The sequence below is a fragment of the Coenobita brevimanus genome, chromosome 11 (assembly GCF_032717465.1).
Source record: "Coenobita brevimanus isolate Jiangsu-jjx chromosome 11, ASM3271746v2, whole genome shotgun sequence".
Classification (NCBI taxonomy): Eukaryota; Metazoa; Arthropoda; class Malacostraca; order Decapoda; family Coenobitidae; genus Coenobita; species Coenobita brevimanus.
The window spans coordinates 677,037-702,889 of NC_136964.1; the positions used below are offsets into that span (position 1 = coordinate 677,037).

Sequence of the window (25,853 nt, forward strand, 5' to 3'; positions counted from 1 at the left end):
CAACCAGAATTAATCCCTTCAGTCGTGTGACATTCTAAAACCATTTCATTCGGCATAAGAGACTTTGTGAACTGGAGGAGCGATTTACAGCCTTCATTAACCACTTAATTAAGACAGATCATCTCTCAGCTGAATGAGGAGTTCTAGTTTTAGCTGAACTAAACTAAACTAGTCCGTCACCACAATGAAGGGGTTACTAAAACTGACTAATGGATATAAAAAAAGAAAAAAAAAAAAAAAAGCACCCTGTAGTAGAAATAATTGGATGTGTCTGGGTCAAGGACGGAGATGCTGAGGATTGTGAAGTTATCAGGGGGACCATCACCCCACGTCTCGTCCACCTCCACCTCCCACAGCTTCTGCTCCAGCTGGGGTGCGTTGTCATTGACGTCAATCAGACGCACCACCACCACACCCGTCCCTGAGGCCGTAGAAGGAGGGGACTGTGTATTAACAGACAATTGGTGAGAGAGGACTAGCAACATAATAAACAATAACCTTTGCTTTTCAACTTTCCAATCTTAGAATGTGTGTCCGTACTTAATTACTACTGTATTAGAACGCAAAACATGGTCATCTGATATTTATTGTATGTGTTTTTGTACTGGCAACCATTTGCTAAATATCTTTAAGGGATCAGTGAATTCTGAACTATTACTGGGTGAAAATATGAATGAACTTTTCCTCACCCTGCAGACCGCCGCCATCCGTGGCCACCACCTGGATATGGTACTGGGTCGTGGTTTCCCGGTCCAGACAGCAGACAGCCGTACGCACCAGGCCTGTCTCCGGGTGTATGGAGAAGATGGCCTCACCTGTGCCTTCATGTACGGCGTTCTGCTCGATGCCGTAAGTAACTTTCGCGTTGGATCCTTCAGAGTCGTCATCTGCATCCCAGGCAGCCACCACGACCACCGACAGATCTGGGTGGGCAGTGGTTGATGCAGTGGTAAGCAGCTAAATACAAGACCACAGGTTTCATTGCCTGTTTGCTACTTTTGACATATTTCTTCAGCTTAGGGAAGACTTTTCAAACAGGAGGTGTTAGACAAAAGCTAGGTTTTATCAACCATATCAGAACAAGTGATCTTCTCCATGCTGAAAGTAGCAGTAGGAATACAATACGAAAGTAAGTAATCTCAGTTGTTGCTTAACCCCAGTCTGCCTGGACGAGCAGACCCATAAACCGCAGGTAAGCTACTGTCCTTATGGGGTTGTCCTATAGGTTTCTTACACCGTTGATGCTGTCTGAGTCTTAATGTGGCATGTGCTGTACAGTGTGTGTGTGTGTGTGTGTGTGTGTGTGTGTGTGTGTGTGTGTGTGTGTGTGTGTGTGTGTGTGTGTGTGTGTGTGTGTGTGTGTGTGTGTGTGCGTGTGTGTGTGTGTGTGTGTGTGATTATTCTTAATGATGTCCTGATCTAAGCTCTGATAAGTGTACTCTATGGACGAATGTCAGGAGGGAAGGCTATTAATACAGTGTTCAGAGGTGCTGTATTGGCCTACTCGTGAAATGTGTAGATAGATGTTTCGTCATTGCTGTTTTTGAATTTCTGGAGATATGATGTTGCTGACGACGATCTGGTAATATTTGTATGGCGATTATTTTATGTGCTGTGAGACAATCGCGTGCCGACAGGGGTGATGATGATGATGATGATGACAATGATGACAAAAAACAACAAACTGAGATGATGGAAAGAATTCAAATAACGAAAATCAACTGAGTATGCATTAAGAAACGATATATATAGATACTACAGTGGAAAAAGGAAACTTATCACTTGAGCACGGCGGGGTAAAACCTTTGACGTCCTAAGTTATCCCCCGTAATACCCGATTCACAGGTGTCTCGCGGCCTCACCTGGCACGTCTTAGCGGGCGTCTGAGCTGTGTGGGAGCCCGGCCACCTGACGCCCTAGTGAACTGCAAACCATTTCAGTACGTCTTTTTTTTTTTTCCTGTATACCAGTGTGATCCGAGAATTCTGTGTGTGTGTGTGTGTGTGTGTGTGTGTGTGTGTGTGTGTGTGTGTGTGTGTGTGTGTGAAGAATAACGCAGTGCTGTACATAACAATATTCAAGTGTTTTATATTTCAAGCACAAGAAAGAAGCTTAAAGCACTCATGGTACAGCAGTAAACAAAATATACATAGACAGCATTTTAAATTGAAGAAAGTTTAATTATTCTCTTGTACGTATAAGAGAAGGGTACTTGTGTTATTAGAAAAAAAAAATGTGCAAGAAGACAGTTCGGAAAATTGTATGAGTATATTATTGTTATGCAGAGAAGGCCATGGAAAAAAATACGAGAAGGGTAATCAGGGAACTAAAAACCAAGGAGTAGCTGAAAGGTATGGGCAGAATACAAGGAAGGAGAGAGGACAGTACGCTTGTGTGGGTAGGAAGCTGACTAACACCTCTTCCCTACCGTTTTATTTCTGATTCTGCCCCGTTACTATATACACAACCTGTGTTTTAGCCATAAAATCTACGTTGACATTAAAGATATAAGAAGGAAAAAATAGGATGTAAATGGGCAGCCTGGAAAATAAATCGTTAAGGAAAAGGTGCTAGGGAGCTTTCTTACCCGACAAATACTGATCTGGGAATACGTGAATTATGAAAAGCTGTGACGATAGTAAGAATGTTTGGGAACGTAAATGAACGGATTATGTTGAACGTAGTTACTATACTCTTTTTACTCTAATTTGACCTAAAATTGCCATCTCTCCGTCTTCAGAGCCGAGATGTAACAACAGGTTAACGCTAGAGTATGATGCTAGTCACGAAGTAGTGCTATGGAAGAGGATGCACAGCTCTTGCACTGTATTTTTCTGCCACAGATCCACATGAAATAAGCTACAGAAGGGCGAAAATCTGGGCCAAGTTAAAGTAAAAAGAGTATAGTGAGGGAGGCAAATGGGATGAAGCAGAAAGAGCCGTGGACGAGAAAAGGAAAACTGAACAACATAAAAATGAGAAAATAATTCGGATAAACTGAGGAAAAATGCTAAGAAAAGGAGTGTGTAAAGAGATTTGGAAATAGATCAATGTACATGAACAATTTGTGAGAAAAATTGAACCAGTTTCCTTTTACTGAACATGGGAACCTAGCTGGGAAAGATGTACAAAGTAGTGAAATGTATGTATGTAGAATGAAGAGGAATATATAAAGTGGAAAGAAGAGGAATATAGGAGTAGAATGAAGAGGAATATATATAAAGTAGAATGAAGAGGAATATAGGAGTAGAATGAAGAGGAATATATAAAATAGCATGAAGAGGAAAATATACAGTAGAATGAAGAGAAATATATACGTTGGATGAAGAGGAATACATGAGTAGAATGAAGAGGAATATATATAAAGTAGAATGAAAGGAATATATAAAGTAGAATGAACAGGAATATATACAGTAGAATGAAGAAGAATATATGCAGTAGAATGAAGAGGAATAAAGTGGAATGAAGAGGAATATAGGAGTAGAATGAAGAGGTATATATAAAGTAGAATGAAGAGAAATATATAAGGGAAGAAAACAGAAGAATGCAAACACCTAGATGGGATACAGGGAGCAGAAGGAAATGTTGATATGAAATACTGATGCCTGGGAATGTGAGCAAAGTGGTGTTAAACTTACTCTGGCTGGGTGGTGCAAATAATAATAATAATAATAATATAAATAAAAGGTATGTGGTGTTGGGAATGTTACAACAGAAGACGTAACAGATTTTGCGAAATGTTTCAAGAACGAGATGTCACAAAATGGTAATAGTCTAGTCCAGTTTTCAGGTATTTGGACAACTCCAGGCATTTTGGAGTCAAAGTTGGCAGATAAGCTTTTCTAGGGTGTTTTTTTGTGCAGAATCCATTTTTGCTGTTTGCCAAGCTGTATCTCTCAAGCTGACACCGTCAGACGGGTAAATCCAAGATGGCCGCCTTAAACTCAAAAGCATCATTTTTACAAGTGGTGCCTCGTCCGCATATCATTATGACGACCGTAAAACCTTATTAAAACCCACTATAAAGGCATTGTACGTTAATTATTTTATTGATATTACTCTTCTCTTAATTAAGTAATAAACATAAACATAAATCCAGGATGGCTGACAACACATTTATATTACAAGTTGCAGATTGCAAATTGATGAACAGGCATAGTGGCAGTGTGTTTTACACAGTGTCATTGTTGGGCTTCGACATTGCTACAATCGTCATCGGATGTTCTACATTTGCATGCTGCTGTACAACGCAAGTGGGACTTTTTACATTTGCAACGTGCACTCATACATCGATTGGCGCAGTTGCAGGTGATCAGTTCCACACATGAGTCTGGGACTGGGGGTAGGGACATCAGCGTTGGCACCAGTGATGCACCTTCCATCCTCCATCCCATCGTCTCTGGTTGAGGTAGTTCTGGATACTGTTCATTTGCCTGTCTTCACACAGCTGTTTGATAGTGAGCTCTTTGGATGTGAAACGAAAGGGCATCACCAGTTGGAGGAAGAGTCTCTGGAGCACTGGACTTCACGAACAGGATTTCACGAGCCTTGTTGACTGTTGTGACGTTGGGGACATTGTACAACTTACAGATGAATAATTCAGCGTTCTTCGCTGTCGCGTCATCGAGTTCACCTTGACCTAGACCTTCAAGAAGGCGAGAGTGTTCTTGAAACACCTTCCAGCAAATTTTCTTTCCATGCCTGAAGAGATATGAAGTTGTGTCACTACCAGTGATGGCGTGAAACGCTGTAATGGATTCCATCTTATCGTTATCAAAAGCAAGCCGTTCCATAATGGTGTGTATAGGAATATACTTCCTGTTTGCAGCTGTTCCTGCCTTCAACCAAACTTTGTCACTGGGCATTTTGTGGAAGTGTGCAAGTAGTAATACCAGGACATCTGTGTCACGTGCAGCTATCACAATGCTAGAGGCTTGAATTTCTGTAGAATGCAGAATCATTCTTGTATCTGCCTCTTCGTGCTGAGCTTTGAGTTTGTCTGTGTCCACTTCTGGATCCGATGATTCCACCTGTTCTTCATCGACGAATCCGCCAGATACCACAACAGTTTTGTTTGCTGAAACCTTCAGCATCAGTTGTTGTGAGAGGAAATTGGCCAAGTCTGCCTTGTTTTCAGGGTGTGCCATGAAAGTATCCCACTTTGCTGGGAGTGGAACATTCCTGCCTTCAATCAAACGTCGGATCGCCACTGATGCTTGACCACGTCGTGTCCTTGCTCCCTCTTTGATGGATTTCTCGTAGTATCTGTCAAACACTACATCAATTCGTTTGAACAGTGTCCCACCTTGAAGAACAGCTCCAATGAACACGTCAGCTAGGTCTCCCAGTGTGGCTGCTTTGGGTGGTTTCCCAATGGAACAAACCATTGCTTGACCATCAATTATGAGTGTTGGTGTTTCCTCAAGGTCTGCAGCGCCTATGCTGGGAGGACATTGTATTCCTGAAGTGAGTACTTGAGCCAAGTCTGCTTTTGATCCAGATCGAAGTCTACCGTTTGTCTCAGCTAGAGCCTGGGGGACTGTTAAAAGTTCATGCATCATTACTTCTGAGGTTTACACGTCGGCCACTTTCGTAGGCAGTGATCAGGCGCTGGATAATTAATTAATATATTTTATATTTGAAGCAATTCTTCAAAATATGCATTTTCTAGAAAAATGGCGGCCATCTTGGATTTTGTCCGCTAGGAGCAAAACCGCACGAGATACAGCTTGGCAAACAGCAAAAATGGATTCAGCACAAAAAAACACCCTAGGAAAGCCTATTTGACAACTTTGACTCTAAAATGCTTGAGGATATTTATACAGCCACATTTTCCAGATATTCCACTAGTCTATAATCTTAAAGTGGAACTGATATAATATGACGGAGAGAGTTCATTAAATTGCCTGTGGTAGTTATGGCCTGAGTTCATAAAAAAAAATCTAGGAGCCGTGTCGTCCGAGTGGAACAGAAGAATTATTTTGGTCTTGTGTAAATGTAAACATGATGTAAATGTAAACACAGCAGGCACGTACTGTACAGGCTTGTCGCGAGCGCGAGCGCGCACACACACACACACACACACACACACACACACACACACTGTACTCCACAGATGTAAGTGAAACAGAGAATTAGGTAATTATTGCAAGCTTGTTGATCATGTGCAAAATTTAATGATAATAATAAAGATAATAATAATAATAATAATAATAATAATAATAATAATGACAACGACGATGATGATGATGATGATGATGATGACGATGGCAGATTGTAAATCCACAAAAACTGCCCAAGCTACCATTCACCATCGACCACTTGGAGCTTCTCTGCTGTGTCTTCATGAAAACTGCTGAGGCCAGAGAGTCATGGCTCAAGTTGGTCCATTGATTTACCTCAAACAAATAGAACATGTGCTGACGCTGGACTTGTTAGGGGAATCTCAGGAACGGGAGTGAGAGCCTGGGCGAGAAAGGGGAAGCTGAGGAGGGAAGAGGTTGGTGAAAATTAATTATGGGTGTGAGTGAGCAAGAACGCGAAACAAAGAAAACGGGAAAACAGAAAACAGAGTGGGGGAGTACGGAGGGACGAAAGGGAATAAAGGAAACCCAATAAAAATAAAATAAGATGGATGGTAAGTTAGTGTTTTAAAAAATGATAAGAGAAAGAAAATATGGAAAAGAGGATAAATTGCAGACAGGAAGTGTGATGAAAGAAGCAAGAGAGAAAAGGAAGAAGTGTGATGAAACGGCGCTTGAAAATGTGAAAAGGTGAAAGCATGACAAAAAGTGGAGAGAGAGAGAGAGAGAGAGAGAGAGAGAGAGAGAGAGAGAGAGAGAGAGAGAGAGAGAGAGGAAATGTAAGATTGGGAATAAATCTGGAAAGAGAGCAAGGAAAACGGAGAGAGAAAACGTGAGATAAGTGACAGAACAATGGACATGAAGAGGATGGATGGTGATGACAAAGAGTAATGAAGAAAGAGGAAAAATGGCGAGAGATGGTGGAAGATTTAGGGGAAAATTTACAGGACAAGAAGGGATGGGAAGAGAGAGATAAGGACACAGGGAAGAAATATGGAGGGGGAAAATGAGAAACCACGGAAACAGAAAAATGTACTGCAGAGAAAGAGGGTAGGTAGAGATGGAAAAGAATCAGAAGAGAAGTAAAGAATTAAGACAAAAAACAGAGAGAGAGAGAGAGAGAGAGAGAGAGAGAGAGAGAGAGAGAGAAATGAGTAATCACAGAGGAAAAACTTAATGGAGTGCGTGTGAGGGAAAATTAAGACTGAAAAGAATGAGAGGAGAAGATAGAAATGAAGATAAAGAGTGAAGGAGAGGCAATAAAGGTGAAGAGATGGTGATAAGCGATGATAAAGGAGACGGGACTGCAGAGGAAGTCAAGGATGAAAAGGAAGAAGAGGAAGACGAATGATAACGACGGAGGAGAGGGTGAGGAAGAAGAAACACAGACCTGGCAGAAAGGGGTTTGAAGAGAGAAGAAATGTTTGTATATAAGGTCGTGAAAACAGTTTTATTAATGAGTCTGAGGTTAAAATAAGGTCAGTGAGAGGTTTGGAAGGATAATATATATATTTTTTCAAATATATGGGATTTTAGGAAGTGCCAGCACCGAAAAACGTCTATCTATCTATCTATTGCCAGACGTCTTAATCCCGTATGGGGTGGCCACAAACTATTTGCCTCCATGTCGCCTTTTCCCCAGCCATTTCACTGCCCTGCTCCCAGCTCACACCCCACTCTCAAATATACCTCTCCACCCCATCCCTCCAACTCATCCTCGGCCTCCCCCTATCTCTCCCCCCCTCCACCTCACTCACATACACTCTCCTCGTCAGTCTCTCACTCTCCATCCTCCCCACCTGGCAAAACGTAAACGAAACAACAGGAACGGAAAATCGAAGGATAAAAATGTAAAATCACTCAGACAGGTGCATCACATACATAAAAATTGTAAGCAGTGGTAATTGCTGTCAAACCCACATCCCTCTTTAGATGAGACTGCTTACTGAGATGAACGGTGACCTTATTATATTCCTAGTCATCAATGAATAAAATCCTCTTCCCTGAATCACAAAATACAATTTAAATAATATACCGTCACAACATGGGTACACGAAGGATCCACTTGGTACAAAGAAGCGAAGGAGAAATACAAAATGATGAGGTGAAGAAATGTGAAATAGGTTTTCAAGAAAAAAAAAAAATGCAAGAGGAACAGAAAGGAAGGAAAACTGATGACAACTGGAAATGAAACCATGAACGGCATAAAATAAGAGAATAATCAAGGAGAAAGAGGGAAACGACACGAACAATACAGAAAGAATATCAAGAGAAAGCGACACGTGGTGAGGGCAGCAGAGACACACCAAAGAGAAATGAAAAAGTAGTAAGGCTGAGATTTATCCTCTGTTGGCATCTTAATTCTATTCTATTCCAACTTACGCCAGACGAATTTATGCAGATAAGAGTGAGTGAGAGAGAGAGAGAGAATAAGAACATCTATCTATCTATATACCTAGGCTGCTTCCCCCAAGGAAAGGGAGGTAGCCGAGACAGGACGACACACTACTCATCCATTCAAACACATTCATTCGCATCTTAGCCCCAAAGGGGAGAACGGACAGATCCTCACCGCACCACACCGCACAAGGGTCATAAGAGAGACATAAGACACAGGAACCTGAGAGTGTTGAGAGAGGAAAGACTGACGTACGGTATACGGGAAATAACGAATTGTAACAAACACCAGCAAACAGTAAAACAAAGACAAACGTAGAGAAAAACTATGGAATCAAGACCCGCAAAAAGGAATGTGATTAGAGATGCATTCAAAGGAGGTACAAAATATAAGCACATAATATATATATATAAAACATAACTTATGATATGAGGGGAGGCAAAGCAGAAATTAGGACAAAATCAATGCATTTCAAAAGGGAGAAGATATAGGATGTATGGAAGAGATATTCAAAATAGGAGAAAAGAAACAAAGAAATAAAGCAAATTAAGATGAAGAAATGCACACGAGCGATGATGAAATTTTAGTGATAAAGAAAGATACGAGATGCACGAAAGAGAGATGAAAGTTCACAAGCTCATTAGTTCAACAAACGCGCAGTTCTCATTGCGTATAAGCGGCAGTAAACATAATTCAGAATCAGAGAAAAATATGCTCAGTTATTTTGCCAACGTGTGGAGGGCTATTACCATTAAGTCCAACACCTGTTGGAGCTTCATTTATATTAATGCCAGGCCATTTTAGACGTGTCAGTAAATTTCAAAAATGAATATTTTCACTGGCTAGCAGAGATTTTTATAACAATGCTCCTTAGTTCTGCGATTTATATCAAAGGATGTGTATTGGACGTACATGAAGCTACATGTGAAAAGTAGTGTCATTTCATTAATTTTAAAAACTTTAATACAGTTAATTCAACCGAGTGATAGGTGCTCGACATATAACGAAGTATTACCAACAGATCTGATCATAGCAAAACTAAGACATTTACTACTGACATCCCACACAACTCACCGATGGGTCCGTTCTCCTGCACCAGACCAAACATAGTTGTGTTGGGGAAGACGGGTGGGTTGTCGTTGACGTCCTTCACTCTGATGGTGACCTCCGTCTCTGCTACGTGTACCAGCGACCCACCGAGGCCATGCAGGCCCCGCCCCGCCCCAGCCAGACGTTCATCCTCGGGCTCGGTCGCGTTACCGCCACACATGTCACGCTGTTCATCCTCCGCCCACTCCCTAAAGTCCTTCACTCCCTCCCCATCCTGGTTCGCTGCCACCCACCTCATAAAGTTCTTCGTTTTCTCCTCATCCTGGGCATCCTCCACCCACTCCCTGAAGCTCCTCTCTCCCTCCCCTGACCTCCTGCCCCTCCCGCCCCTCGGGTTAGCCTCAGCTCCATACTCCAGCTGGGCTGCCTCTGTGTCCACACTTGCTATGGCCTGGCCATGGAGGACTCTATCTGGGCTCTTGCTTGTCAGCTTATTGTGCTGACGTTCACTTTCAGTATATGTTTCATTTTTGGTTAATGACACGTGCTTCCTTTTAGTCCAGCCACATCTCTTCCTAATGCCATACACACCATTTGATTTCCTTCCACTGTTTGCACTGAACACAAACTCACGCACTGTTCTTCTCTGTCTTCCAGCATTATGGTGTATAGTGGTGGCGTTTGTGGCCTTGGCCTTGTTAGCCAGGTAGCGTTGCATGGCCTGGCGGCTCCACAGCGCCTGCCCGTCCCTCACTTGCACCCGCACCTTCCACACCGCCTTACCTTGCAGCGGGTCACGATCCAGCGCCTGCAGGGAAAAGCATAACCTAGGATATTTTATGACTCGTAAACTGAAAAAGGGCTAACGGTGATATTGGTTTATTAATCTTGTCCTTAAACTGGGAAACAGATGGAAGGGCATCGAAGAGGATGAAGGCAACGGAACTAAAGAAATGAGACAAATATTTCATAATGTAAACAAATCAAAACATCCCTATTTCAATGTTCAAATTATTCAGAGTTGTAATTAGTGGCTGCAACCATCATCCACTCACCTGACGTAGTGCTGCCTACTTCTTCATTCACCTTTATCATCCGGTGTCTACCCTTCTCGTTTCCTACTTCTCTCTTTTCTTCCTGTCACTTTTCATTACTCTTCGTTCCCCTTCAGGTGGCGCTACACTGATGACAAGTCTAATGGTTTCCTGGGTTATAGGAAACCATTTACAATGCTGGATGGTAATCATATAACCAGATCACAGATTAAAACGGAACCTACTATGGTGTCCCTCTTAACTGGGTGAAGGCGCAAATGCGGCATCCACCCAGGAACCAAACCTCCACACTATTCCTCGTGCCTGTTGCAGCAAGCCACTGTCCACGTTAGGGGCGGTTGCTTGCCTGTGGGTGATGGGTGTGCTCGGCTAGACTGGGGGTTGATCAACAAAAGCAACTTACCCTGAGCTGGATGAGTTCGCCTGTGAGTGAGTTGATGGTAAAGAATGCGTCGCCAGGGGCATACCCGTCCACACCGTCACCTCGCACCGTGTACAGCAGCCCGTGGTGGTCCATGAAGTCCCGGTCCTCCGCCACCACCTGAAGGCAGACAGGCGAGACACTACCTGTTAGATATTAATCACTAACGTCTTGTTACCTTAACTTGGTCCAGATTTTTGGCCTTTTGTATTTTATTGCACTTAGCTGAAAGGCAGAATACTGGCTGAAAGACAATACTACGGCTCTACCTTCTTTCCACAGCACTTTTTCGTAACTAGCGTTACATCTTGTACAAATCCCCTGCTACAATTTAGTATATATTCAAGATGGAGAGCTGGCAATTTTAGGTCCAGTTAGACTACGAGGGGTATGGTTACGTTTTTATAATTAGGACCGAATTTTCATTTTCCACTGCTATCTCTTGTATTTTCTGGTAGATGCATATTTACTTCTGAGTATTCCTATCAGTAATGCTAACCATTTTGCTCATGTACTTCATTAGTATTTAAGGTAGAGAATTTGCAACTTGTAAATAATTCATGTTAATTTTCACATATAGTAATGGTGTTAGGACTCCATATTATAATTACAATTCATAATAGATAGATAGATAAATAGATAGATAGACAGCTCCATGCAAGCCTGGAAAAGGGAAATGATCTTGCAAGTTAACTGAGGAATTGTTGACCATTACACAGGAAGTAACAAAGTCAGGGGATGATGTAGGTAGTGTGTCAGCGAGATGGCAGGTAAACAAAGCCTAGTGACATACACACATACTCACACATAGGTTTGTGGAACTTTCCAACCACAGTGTAACACACGTGACACGACCCCTGTTTCACCAGAATTTAGGAAGCAGAGCTCAGAAGGAGACAGGCCATAGAATCGGCAAGTAGTAGGAAGAAGGGCTTAGCGACATGGAAGAGAGGGAGAGAGAGAGAGAGCGAGACAGGGAAGTAGCTCGCGGGACTCTACTTATACTTCACTCGTGTGTGAGACTTTGTTAATATTTCCAAGACAAATAAAACTAGTCCCATACTATTCTTTACCTCTCCTGTCATTGGATGACAAAAGGGAACCAAGATTATCTACTTACAAAGCAACTCACGTATAACAACCACTCGTCCACATGTCTAATATATAAAAAACATCACCTCAAAGAAGTTACAAAGGTTATTGTGACATTTGGTAGCAGAGATATGGCGGCAGCGAACGTAAGAACCTCGTCTACGAATCAACAGTGAATTCCTACAAAATATCAAGATTGAAAAAAAAAAAAAAACTCACAACCAACAACTCACAACCAGCTCCTTACAGTATTCTCCTCAACCAGCCTCCTCCGTCTCCCCGATCATCATGCTGATGTAGAGGTGAAGAGGTCACAGGACGCCTTGCAAGTAGTTTAACTAAATACTGATACAAACAATCTTGCAATTTCTACGACGAACCAACGATCTACAACCATCTACAATTAACTACAAGTAACAACTTATAGTCTTCTACACGCACCTACAAGTAGCGGCAGTCTTCATCCCACAACGAGTAAATCACAAGAAAAAAGGACCGAGAATACATCAAGAAAGAAAAAACAAAACAAACAAACGAAGAGTGAGATACGACTCACAACTCACAACCACCAGACCTCACCCTCCTCTCTCTGCTACCTCAACCCAACCTCCACCGCTGACGCAGGAGTGAAGAGGTCAAGACGACGAAGCAAATACCAAGTCCATATTCACAACTCATCTTACTCACTCATCTTCACTCAAGTTACTCATCGTTACTCATTTACTCACCACAGCTACCAGTGTGGGAAGTCGACGTCACCATACGTATCAACGTGTGTCTGACACCCCACAACACGTCAATCACCCCGTGAAGGACAACGCTATCACCACGTGCAACACCATTCACACCATTCCCACCACGGTAAAAAATTAGTGAGTTACATAGTTACTTCATTCATACGATACACAGTGATAGACAACACATTTTGCACAAACATATAAAACCTGCTGTATAGTTACAACTTAAATACATATACCTACTTCAGTTATCTTCATAGTTCAATCATTAAATACTTGCACCAACAATAAATATTCTACACTGTATATATTCATTCATTTATTATAGCATTTATTTACTACCAACGAGTGTTACCATTTATACCTACATAAAATACGTGTTTCATACATACAGCTATACATTATTACATCTACAAAGTAATAAAGAAAATATACCATCACAGTTACTCAGTGAGCGATTAAAAGAACTGTATTAAACATTTATTAATTAAAGCTACCTAGTGGAAACAGACAAATTAAGTTACAAGGAAAACCAGAAAAAATAAAAAATGGCCAACACAAATGACGTTAGCAAGAGTGAACATCTTCAACACAACCGTGAACACAATGATTTCCACACAGTGCTGACACATATATTGCCCACGATAGGTACAAGTGAAGAACAAGTCAGTGTATATAGTTAATACTGTATACAGTGTATATATATTTTTTATATAAAATAAAATATGGGACTATATAATATCATTTTAGTAATATCTGTGCAGTATAAACTAAACCTTAAAAAAGGATCCCAAGGGAATTAACCAGCAATTATGCAACCATGAACAACACAGAAAAAGCGTAGACAAACGAAGAAAAACAAACTATAGAAAATCAATACATACAAAGAAAAAAAAAAGAAAAAGAAAGAAAAAGAAACAGAGTAAGATCACATAACAAACAAATGAAAATAAGTGTGTTACTACAAATGTCAAAATACCACATAAACTACAAAAAAAAAAAAAAATTGTTGTCTCCACAAGCTAGTGGCATGGCACATCATATCATCGACCGCAACATGACCGGATTCAATGTCAGGACTGCAATTATTACAATTACTGTATGTAACTACAAACGACATGTAACAATTATGTAACGACAAACGATTGCATTATGTTACACTTGCTACAATTATGTAACTACAAACAATATGTAACAATTATGTAACAGTTGCATTAACAAGATGTAACTTTTATGTAACTTTAACTCCAATTATGTAACTACAAACAATATGTAACAATTATGTAACAGTTGCATTAACATGATGTAGCTTTTATGTAACTTTAACTACAATTATGTAACTACAAACAATATGTAACAATTATGTAACAGTTGCATTAACAAGATGTAAATTTTATGTAACTTTAACCACAATTATGTAACTACAAACAATATGTAACAATTATGTAACAGTTGCATTAACAAGATGTAACTTTTATGTAACTTAAACTACAATTATAAGGCCAACACAGTTATGTAACAGTTGCATTAACGAATTGTAACTACAATTATAAGGCCAACACAATTATGCATTACCACAATATTTTGTAACATTTCATAAAATGTTACAATTATGTATTACCACAATATTACTACAATATTATGTAAAGTCATACAATTATACCACAATTCTGTATTACCAGAATCATCTTACAAGTTAGGTGAAATATTAGACATTACTAAAGGGATAACTTAATATGTAATGTAATAACCTAGCAGTATTACCATTGCACAATTATATGCGTATGTCTGTTATACATACACATCTTACAAAATGTCATACAACAACCATTGAATTTATTCAGATATGTATACAACTTGTTTAAAATGTAATATTACTGGATCATTGCAATATACTATGAATATTATATGTATACAATATTATAATCAACATTATGTACTAATAGATTAGCATATGTCAATGATAATTGCTGCCGGAGGACCTCCTGCGGCATGGCCGAGCATATGTTAGGACTCCATATTATAATTACAATTCATAATAGATAGATAAATAGATAGATAGACAGCTCCATGCAAGCCTGGGAAAGGGAAATGATCTTGCAAGTTAACTGAGGAAATGTTGACCATTACACAGGAAGTAACAAAGTCAGGGGATGATGTAGGTAGTGTGTCAGCGAGATAGCAGGCGAACAAAGCCTAGTGACATACACACATACTCACACACAGGTTTGTGGAACACTCCAACCACAGTGTAACACACGTGACACGACCCCTGTTTCACCAGAATTTAGGAAGCAGAGCTCAGAAGGAGACAGGCCATAGAATCGGCAAGTAGTAGGAAGAAGGGCTTAGCAACATGGAAGAGAGAGAGAGAGAGAGCGAGACAGGGAGGTAGCTCGCGGGACTCTACTTATACTTCACTCGTGTGTGAGACTTTGTTAATATTTCCAAGACAAATAAAAATAGTCCCATACTATTCTTTACCTCTCCTGTCATTGGATGACAAAAGGGAACCAAGATTATATACTTACAAAGCAACTCACGTATAACAACTGCTCGTCCACAAGTCTAATGTATATATAACTAAACAACAAAACTTCTCTACAAGTTACTACAAAGTCTTTTATGGCAGTGGTATGGCACCTTTCTCTACTTACGTACGGAGGAATCTGACGCTGTAGAGCATTTCTTCCCAATTTTATTCCTCAAAACTTTTATCTAGTGTCAGAGGTCACACACAAGACACTATAGCACGCTCCATGGCAGCTTGTTTTTGTGTGGCTTTATCAGAATGGAAGTCGCTTTAAAAGGGGTCGCGAGCTTGTATTTCGTACACCGAATATAAATCTTCTGTTTTGATAAGATTTACCTCTATACACAGTCATTTTCTTATCCTCTGATTGACCTCAAAAATGCAAAGACTATCTATCTATCTATCTATTGCCAGACGCCTTAATCCCGTAATGGGTGGCCACAAACAAATAGCCTCCATGTCACCCTGTCCCCCGCCATTTCATCACCCTACTCCCAGCTCACACACCCCGCTCTCATATACCTCTCCACTCCATCCCTCCATCTCATCCTTGGCCTTCCCCTCCCTCTCCCCCCTCCACCTCACTCACATACACTCTCCTCGTCAGTCACTCTCCACCCTCTCTACATGGCCAAACCACTTCAACCACTATATATTACAGTGCATAGATAGTCTCCGAATGGGACTTTGTGAGCTTATGCCCTGTGCCTTCAGACTTAGGGCTCCAAGAAACTTAAAAGCATACCCTGATTTATACTGTTGAATATATCGCATAGGGTAGCTCCTCGATTCCGATAAAAGCGAATTTCGGTCTATTGAAGTCCGTTATATCGAGGTTTTACTCTACTACCCAAAGCCCAAGCACAACATTCACACTACGCCTTCAAAACAGTTTACAGATCCACACTAAACCTCAGAAAGAAACCTACTCATTGCCTCCTACTGGATTCCAAAATATTCATGGCTTCACAGGGGATTCTCAGATATTCACGGCTTCACAGGGGATTCTCAGATATTCAAGGTTTTACAGGGGATTCTCAGATAGTTATTCATGGCTTCACAGGGGATTCTCAGATATTCATGGCTTCACAGGGGATTCTCAGATATTCACGGCTTCACACGGGATTTTCAGCTATATGGCTTCACAGGGTATTCTCAGATATTCACGGCTTCACAGGGGATTCTCAGATATTCACGGCTTCACGGGGGATTATAAGATATGGCTTCACAAGGGATTCTCAGATATTCACGGCTTCACAGGGGATTCTCAGATATTCATTGCTTCACAGGGGATTCTCAGATATTGCTTCACAGGGAATTCTCAGATATTCACGGCTTCACAGGGGATTCTCAGATATTCATTGCTTCACAGGGGATTCTCAGATATTCATGGCTTCACAGGGGATTCTCAGATATTCACGGCTTCACAGGGGATTCTCAGATATTCATGGCTTCACAGGGGATTCTCAGATATTCATGGATTCACAGGGGATTCTCAGATATTCACGGCTTCACAGGGGATTCTCAGATATTCATGGCTTCACAGGGGATTCTCAGATATTCATGGCTTCACAGGGGATTCTCAGATATTCATGGCTTCACAAGGGATCCTCAGATATTCATGGCTTCACAGGGGATTCTCAGATATTCATGTCTTCACAAGGGATCCTCAGATATTCATGGCTTCACAAGGGATTCTCAGATATTCATGTCTTCACAGGGGATTCTTAGATAAAGTTACTCATTGGTTCATACTGGAGCCTAAGAGGAAAGTATTCTCGACTTGCAGACACTGAAAAAATAGTGCAAACAAAAAATGATACTGAAGTTTGTACAAAAAAAATATTGATACTGAAGTTAGGTGAAGAGTTACCTTGTCACGTAAATGAAAGGCCTCGCATAGGAAAGCCAGAGAGATGAAGGAGGCTCTTAACTCCACACGAGAAGCCTTTAGTAAAATTTAAAACATAGTGCAAAAAAAATATTGATACTGAAGTTAGGTGAAGAGTTACCTTGCCACGTAAACGAAAGGCCTCGCATAGGAAAGCCAGTGAGATGAAGAAGGCTCTTGACATCACACGAGAAGCCTTAGTGAAATTTTTAAAGAGTGCAAAGTGCCTGAGGTTGACGGAGGGTCATTCCTCTTACTAGTGGACTTGTATTCAGATTTTTTCCCCTCTTTCGGACACAGATCCTTTGAAGTGGGAGTCAAAGGTGCTGCAGGAACTTCCGGAACTGCTGTCAGATATGTTGACCACCCAAATATTTACCGTACTGAGGACTGCGTATATGATTTTTTTACTCGAACTTGGCCCAAAATTGCCATCTCTTCACCTTGAATACTGAGTTGTGGCAACAGATTAACATTAGACTACGGTGTTAATCACGAAGAGGTGCTATGAAAATGATGTAGTGCCTCAGTATTACCTTATTCTGGCACTGAGCTACCAGAAATAAGTTGCAAAAGGACGAAAACCTGAGCGAAGTTAAGGTAAACGGATTATAATAGGACGGGTAGAGGGGTGGAGGTGGGTTGGTTGAAAATTGTTGTACCCAAATGTGGAAATGCTTACTGAGGACGTGGAACAGTTTCGACCCGACTTCGACCCTCTTCTGGTATACCCGTAAATACAGACAGAACATTACCCGCGTATATAAAGCAGGGTGAGAAAAAGAGAGAGAGAGAGGGAGGGAAGGTGGGAGGAGTGTGGGATGACAAGGAGGGATGCAATGGGGTTAGGTATGAGGAAGGGTGGGAGAGGAGGTGAATGGATAGTTGTGAGTGGATTGCTTGTCAGTTCCAGGCTAAGTTAATGGAGAGTGAAAGTGTGGGTAGAAATGAAGAACGATGCTGGTAAAAGTGGATGGTGGGTAGTAAGAGATATGTATGCCGTGGACGAAGGGATATAAAGCATGTTATTACGGCGGATGGCTAGAGAAATAGAGTGGAGGAATTGGTTAAGGTTTAGGTCATAGCTGGAGTGGAAACTTACCCAGACTACAGAAAAAAAAAAAAAAAAACAGTAGAGCTATGAATGCAGGAAATGTTGGGAGTGTAAATGGTAAGTGTAGTGATATTGGTGTGGTTACGTTATGATAAGTCGGGTTAGTGTGTGTGTGTGTGTGTGTGTGTGTGTGTGTGTGTGTGTGTGTGTGTGTGTGTGTATGAAAATCACTGAATATTCAAAACCAGAAGTTAACAGGCCTCCAGTCTCTATATATACAGAATACTGACATGGGGTACTGAGCAATGCACAGTTAAGGTGAAGGGTGTCTGTGTGGCTTGTGAGGGCTGCCAGCTGTAATGGCCACCGCACTGTGCAATCGTTTGGCTGCACAGTGGCACACTGTAGCAAAGGCTGGGAGGGAGATAGGTTAAAGGACTAGAGAATTTTTTTGAGAAATTTTTTAACACCTTCACTGCCATGAAATGTTTTTGTGGAAACTGACGAAAAATCCAAAGATTATTTTTTTTTACCTCCTATACGATGACAGCTTTTTCGATTTTTATTCTTGCTAACATTTCACGATTTTAATGAATTAAGGAGAGACTTCTGGTAATGAACAGGTTAATGAAGGCTATATCTACACCACAGGTAGAGGATAAACTATATCTATCTCACACAAAAAGGCTAAAAAAGTCTTCACTGCGACGTCCTGATATATCTCACTCTTGCGTCTATTACGCTATCTTATTTATTACAGATTAGACGTCTTGTAGCGAAGAGGGTTGATGAATACTATACCGGCCTTCTTTAGCTCGACATATCTCTATTAAGTAGAACAAAATAGTCTGGTAGAACAGGAATAAGAGTAAAAACAAGTTAGCGTGAACTTGAAGTGCGTAGCTCCTATACGACCATTTTTACTATCTCTATTGCCACCATAAAATTTTGCTAATTCATGAAGGACCTCTAGCGGTGAAAAGGTCAATGAAGCTTATTTCTAACCTCTCAGGGGCGAAAATCCTCTCACATACTGAATCTGGTCTAAATACAGCAGAGATAAGTCGAACCGCAAGTCACGGGGTTCAAGGGCGTTAAAAAAGTCCCCACAAAATGCACTTCAAATACTAGAACTTCATATACAAAGCACGACACACACATTACCCTGCAATCATGAAGGACCCAGAGACAAAAATGCAGAATGAGAGTCGGCTGTGGTCGGTAAGAGTATTGGCGACAGTCAGGCATTCCAGCTGAGTCCTTAAACTGCTTTGATTTATGGGACCTTTTCTTTCCACTTTATTTCTGCAAGTCAGACGATTTCATTCAGCTTAGGACAAACCTCTGATCCTGAAGGGGTTACTGAAGTTCATATTTAGCCCACGGAATCCTGGGACGTATTTTCCATCTTTATTTCTAGTTATACATTTTTTTTTTTCCAATTTAGGAACCACCTTTAACCACGAAGGGGTTAATGAAAGCTATATATAACGTCCCCTCTTCGAAATATCTCTCCAAAAGCAGAATAAAGACCCCACCTTACTTCGCGACCTGCTATGGTCCTGACCCTCACCAAATTTCCTGATCTTAGTTTCCTCATAAATTTCCACAATTCTAGTCCCCTCACGACCTACCATGAGCTTGCTCCCTCGCTGCCTACGATAATACTGGGCTTCGCATGACACTACGGTTGTGGGTCCGGTCATTTCCCATGGTTGTGGATCTGGCCACCTACCATAGTCATGGGTCTGGTCACCTACCATGGTCGTGGGTCTGGTCACCTACCATGGTCGTCGGCCTGGTCACTCACCATAATAGTGGGTCTGGTCACCTACCACGACCGTGGGCCTGGCCAGCCATCATGGTCGTGGGGGTAGTCACCTACCGTGGCGATGGTGGTGGGCAGGTGGCGGTGGTCCTCCTCGACGACGGTGACCTCTGGCCGCGGGTGGAGGAAGTATGGCGGGTTGTCATTGACGTCGGCCACCCTCACCTGCACCAGAGTAGTGGCGCCGCCGCCCCCGCCCTCACCCCACACCACAAGCTCGTGCTGACACAGGGAAGCAAACACCACTGTTATACCTCATACCAATTAATCTGGCCAGGCATGTATGGCAACACTGTTCCGGCCGAGATTCTGATTGGCTGTAGGTGTTTGTTCGATTTCGTTGTTGCTAAAACTGATACTCTTTTTATTATCAGATGTGATACTGAGTTTGTCGACAATACAATCGTCAAAAGCAATAAGAAATCCGTTATATACTTATCAACAATGAAATTTTCGCAGGAAGATAGAGATATTGAGTCAACAAAGTATTATAACAGTCCAAGTCAAGGTCAGCATTCGAACAATTCCTTTAAATCTCCGACACTCCGTAATATAACAGAAAATTAAGGAAACTTGCTTAATCTAAGCAGACCTGAAATGCTGTCCACCTTGACTGTGAACTCACCGATGTGTGTGTCTCGTGGTCTAGGGCTGCGGCCAGGGTGATGATGCCGGAGTGCTGGTCGATGGTGAAGAGGCCGTCCCTGTTGCCGCCGGTGATGCTGTACCGCACCTCAGCACCTGCCACGGTACAGGGAATGTATTATTGTACCATACCTGCTGCGACACAGATAATGAATATATTGTACCACACTTACAAGGACAATGAGAATGTGATATTGCACCACACCTACCACGGTATAGAGAACGTATTACTGCACCACACTTAACCCATTGGATCCCAGGGGTACTGGGCGAGGCATGGCGCTGGGTGGGTACTAAGCGTACCGCCCTACGCCTAGCGGCTCATAGTGGCGAAGCTCATGGGTTCCTACCCGGGGGTTCCCTACTTTATAAAGACTTGAAAAATTCCAGTTCTGTCCAATATTCCGGACACCGGGCTCCAACGGGTTAACCACGGTAGAGAATGTATTATTGTACCACACTTTCCACGGTACAGAGAATGTATTACTGTACCACACCTACCACGGTACAGAGAATGTATTACTGCACCACACCTACCACGGTACAGAGAATGTATTACTGCACCACACCTACCACGGTACAGAGAATGTATTACTGCACCACACCTACCACGGTACAGAGAATGTATTACTGCACCACACCTACCACGGTACAGAGAATGTATTACGGCACCACACTTAACCGCGGTAGAGAATATTATTGTACCACATCTACCACGGTACAGGGAATGTATTACTGCACCACACCTACCACGGTACAATGAGACAAAGGTTCACCTGCTATTTCTATTAAAAACTCAGTGTATGTCCGTCACCTTTCTCCCTAAATCACTAAATCAGAATCACATGTGGGCAGGGAAACATACCAAGCCTCTCTCAGACTGGAAATATAAATCAGCAGAGGAAAGTAAGAAGTATTAAGTGAAATATTAGGCAGACTTTTGTTCCCACTGTACGGTCAGCCCCAAAAGTGTCAGTTCCCTTACCACACGTATCATCCTGAAATATGGACGAAACATTGTGACATATGGCCAACCGTGTGATTCTTAGTGCAAATATTTTTCGTGGTCAAGGATGAGATGGAGTGGAGAGGTATATGAGAGAGGGGGGTGTGAGCTGGGAGCAGGGCAGTGAAATGGCGTTGGACAGGGCGACATGGAGGCGATTTCTTTGTAACCACCCCTTACAGGATTAAGGCGTATGGCAATAGACAGATAGATAGTATGTATAAGGACCAGAAATTCCACAAAACGTCTCATATCGGATGGTATTATTTTTGAAGCACATGGTTGTTGGTTTCATTTGTGTCCACATAACTCGCTCGTTTCCACATTGATCGAACTTTTGTGGCTGACTGTACATAGATCTTTTCACTACATCAGTCCCACACCAGCACAAGGATTCTCTCTCTCTCTCTCTCTCTCTCTCTCTCTCTCTCTCTCTCTCTCTCTCTCTCTCTCTCTCTCTCTCTCTCTCTCACACACACATTTATCCACCACTACCTCTATCAATCCACCTCTATCAGTCTATCTATCTATTCATCCACCCATCCATCCATCTCTATCCATCTATCCATATCTTCTATCTATTCATCACTCTCTCTCTCTCTCTCTCTCTCTCTCTCCTTCCATCTATCTGTCTATCTATCACTATCTCACACACTATTTCTCCACCACTATCTCTATCATCCCATCTCTGTCTGTCTATCCATCCACCCATCCCATCCATCCATCTCTATCCATATTTCCATCTCTTTTTCTATCTATTCATCTCTCTCTCTCTCTCTCTCTCTCTGTCACAACTGCTAAGATCCCGTATTTTATGCCTCCTCAGCTCTAGGTCATTATCATTTTTTTTTTTCCAGCCACTAAACGATTAAAATGAACCTATCAAGACTATCTACTATGCTCCCTTTTTTTTTTTTTTTTTAAGGCGAAGACGTATATACTTGACAGTATTTTTTTATGCGAGGAAGAAGGAACCGAAGGCCAGGAGCCGCAAAACAGTTGCTTCCAAGAAAAAAACAAAAACATTACAAAAGAGAGCCAAATTCAAGATTCGTTCATTTCGAGATGCCTGGACACACTGCGTTTGAAAGACTGGAGATCATAGGAAGCAGGAAATACAGACAAAGGGAGACAGTTCCAGAGTTTACCCGTTGCATAAATGAAGGACTGGGAGTAACGGTTAACTCATGCATTAAAGAGTTCGACTGAAACGGGATGAGAATTTGTTATTAAACGGGTGCTGAATGTAACGTTACTTTAAAATCTCTTTACTCATTAGCATTATTAATTGACAACATATATCTGAGGGGGAAATTTGGGTTAGTAAATGTTATTCGGACATGTTGCATTCAGCCAATCATCACCAACCTGTCAAGTGCATCTTCGCCTCAGTAAAGAAAAACTGAGTATAGTAAACAGCTTTCCTATATAATGGCTATATGTAACCTCTGACAAATGAGGATGTGAAGGAGCGTTGTTGTGTGGATGTAGATGTGATAGGAAGCGTTAGGAGAAACACACTGAGATGGTTTGGCCATGTGGAGAGGATGGAGAGTGAAAGACTGACGAGGAGAGTGTAAGTGAGTGAGGTGGAGGGAGGGAGAGGGAGGAGGAGGCCAAGGATGAGATGGAGGGATGCAGGAGTGGTATATGAGAGAGAAGGGTGTGAACTGGAAGCAGGGAAGTGAAATGGAGGGGGACAGGACGACGTAGAGGCGAGTTGTTTGTGGCCACCCCTTACGGGATTAAGGAGTCTGGCAATAGATAGACAGATAGATAGTTTATCAGGTCTGTTCTTAGGTATATGAAATCATCTGGTTACAGCAAGAACAAATAGTACGTCACCGGACTGAAGGGATCAATACGAGTTCCCGATCCATGTAATTCGTACAAAGAATTATTGAGATTACTGTTTTTCATTATTATACCTCAAGATGTAATTTTATGTACACAGTCGCTCTCTTGTATTACTTAAGCAGAGAGTGCACAGATATTTTCAGAGTCATTTGTGAAACGAAGGATAAGAGTTTCAGGGAGACACTTGTGAAACGAATGATGAGAGTTTCAGTGATGTGTGAAGAGGAAGATGAGAGTTTTATAGAGTCACTTGTGAAACGGGAGATGAGAGTTTCAGGGAGACATTTGTGAGACGGCAGATAAGAGTTGCAGAGTCACTTGTGAAACAGAAGATGAGAGTTTCAGGGACACACCTGTGAAACGGGAGATGAGTTTCAGAGAGTCATTTGTGAAACGGCAGATAAGAGTTTGAGAGTCACTTGTGAAACGGAAGATAAAAGTTTCAGAGAGTCCATTGTGAAAGGGGAGATAAGAGTTTGAGAGTCATTTCTGAGGACGAAGATTTGTGAGACGAGAGATGAGAGTTTCAGAGAGTCACTTGTGATACAGAAGACGAGAGTGAAGCATGTTTATCTGATCTCCCCGACAGCTTCTCTATGGCTGACTGTCAGAAATTTGGGGGTTTGCTGACACCTTCACACTTTTACGATTTCTGTCTATCTATCTATTGCCAGACGTCTTAATACCGTAAGGGGTGGCCACAAACAAATCGCCTCTATGTCGCCCTGTCCCCCGCCATTTCACTGCCCAGTTCACACACCCCTCTCTCATTATATCCTTGGCCTGCCCCTCCCTCTCCCCCCTCCACCTTATTCACATACACTCTCTTCGTCAGTCTCTCACTCACCATCCTCTCCACATGGCCAAACCACCTCAGTGTGTTTCTCCTAACGCTTCCGGTTTTACGATTTAACCTCTGTATTTTGTCTTAACTCAGCATCGATATCACAGCAGTAGTAAAGGAATTCGAAGTCTCCCTTAAACTAAAGAAAGCGGCCTAAGGGTGGAAAGAATAAAAGGTACACAGCCGTCTGCCTCCCAGTTCTCAATTCCATATATGCCCCATGCATGTCTGTCATCTTCCACTTTTGATATGGGTATGGGTAGTAATATTCACCTCTGACCCACTATACGAGAGAGAGAGAGAGAGAGAGAGAGAGAGAGAGAGAGAGAGAGAGAGAAGCATAACACAAAAAGGCAGTCTGGAAGAAAAGATAGGGGAGACAAGAGAAAAAAATAATAAAAAATAAAGTTAATAAATAAATAGAATAATGTGATGTAGAGGCAATGAATCTTTTCAATCAACATATTTTTTCATAGTTTAACTTTTTCTTTTATCATATCATTCAATTAATTTTAGGGGCGACTTTCTCTACCTGGAGGGGTCTGCTTTTGCCTTCGTTATCTCCTTCACTGCTACAGATTATTCCGTAGTTGAATAAAATCGTCTGGAGGTATGCACTCTATGATTATCTACGTCATCGTGGTGAAGGTGTTAATCCGGAGAGGCGAAAAGGCAGTGCGTAAGCGGAGGAAGGAAGGAAGAGAAAAAAATGAGAAAGAAAGAGAAAGAAGGAAAGAAAGGAAGGAAGGAAGAAAAAGAGAGAGAAATACATGAAGGAAGTAAGGAGTCAAGGAAGAAAAAAAGAGAAAGAAACAAAGTGACGAAAGGAAGAAAAAACGGAAGGAAGGAATGAAGGAAGGAAAATGATGAGGAGAGGAGAGGAGATGTGAAGAGAGGAGAGCAGAGGAGAGAAGAGGAGAAGAAAGGAGAGGATTGCAAAATATCTAACCAGTTCAGCTGCCAGGTTAAGAAAAACTGCGTGCTGGAAATAAGAATAAATTGTCACCGTACTGCAGGACTTATCACCGCAGGCTCCTGTGACTCCCTCTCAGCTGAATAAAATCGTCTGGCGTCAGCAGGAACAAAATACTAGAGTTGTACCGTCCATGAGGGGGTCAGTGGGACTGGTAACAACATTCTCAGGCTTCTAGCACTCCCTCTCAGAGGAATAACATCGTCTGACTTTAGACTCTTAGAGCTGCCCCAACTATTAGAGGGTTAAACCGAAAAGGAGACAAACATGAGCAACTATGGAGGTGTGTAATGGAAGATGCACAGTCACTCAGGGAGAAAGAGGAGGAGAGGAGAACAAAGGAGAGAGCTTCAGGTAACGCGACACTTGGTGAGGAAGGAGGCCGC

General features: G+C 41.8%; 1 protein-coding gene across 1 annotated transcript in view; it reads right to left on the reverse strand.

Moving 5' to 3' along the window:
* The window catches only part of LOC145411402 (putative neural-cadherin 2), a 104,280-nt gene that overhangs the window by 59,028 nt on the left and 19,399 nt on the right, over nt 1-25,853 (reverse strand). The window contains exons 4-9 of the mRNA XM_080281444.1: nt 20,768-20,883; nt 20,200-20,364; nt 10,990-11,127; nt 9,556-10,339; nt 690-923; nt 246-421 (exon numbers count right to left, since the gene is read on the reverse strand). Of these exons, the coding sequence (XP_080137570.1) occupies nt 246-421; nt 690-923; nt 9,556-10,339; nt 10,990-11,127; nt 20,200-20,364; nt 20,768-20,883 (1,613 nt within the window). The remainder of the gene's footprint in view (nt 1-245; nt 422-689; nt 924-9,555; nt 10,340-10,989; nt 11,128-20,199; nt 20,365-20,767; nt 20,884-25,853) is intronic.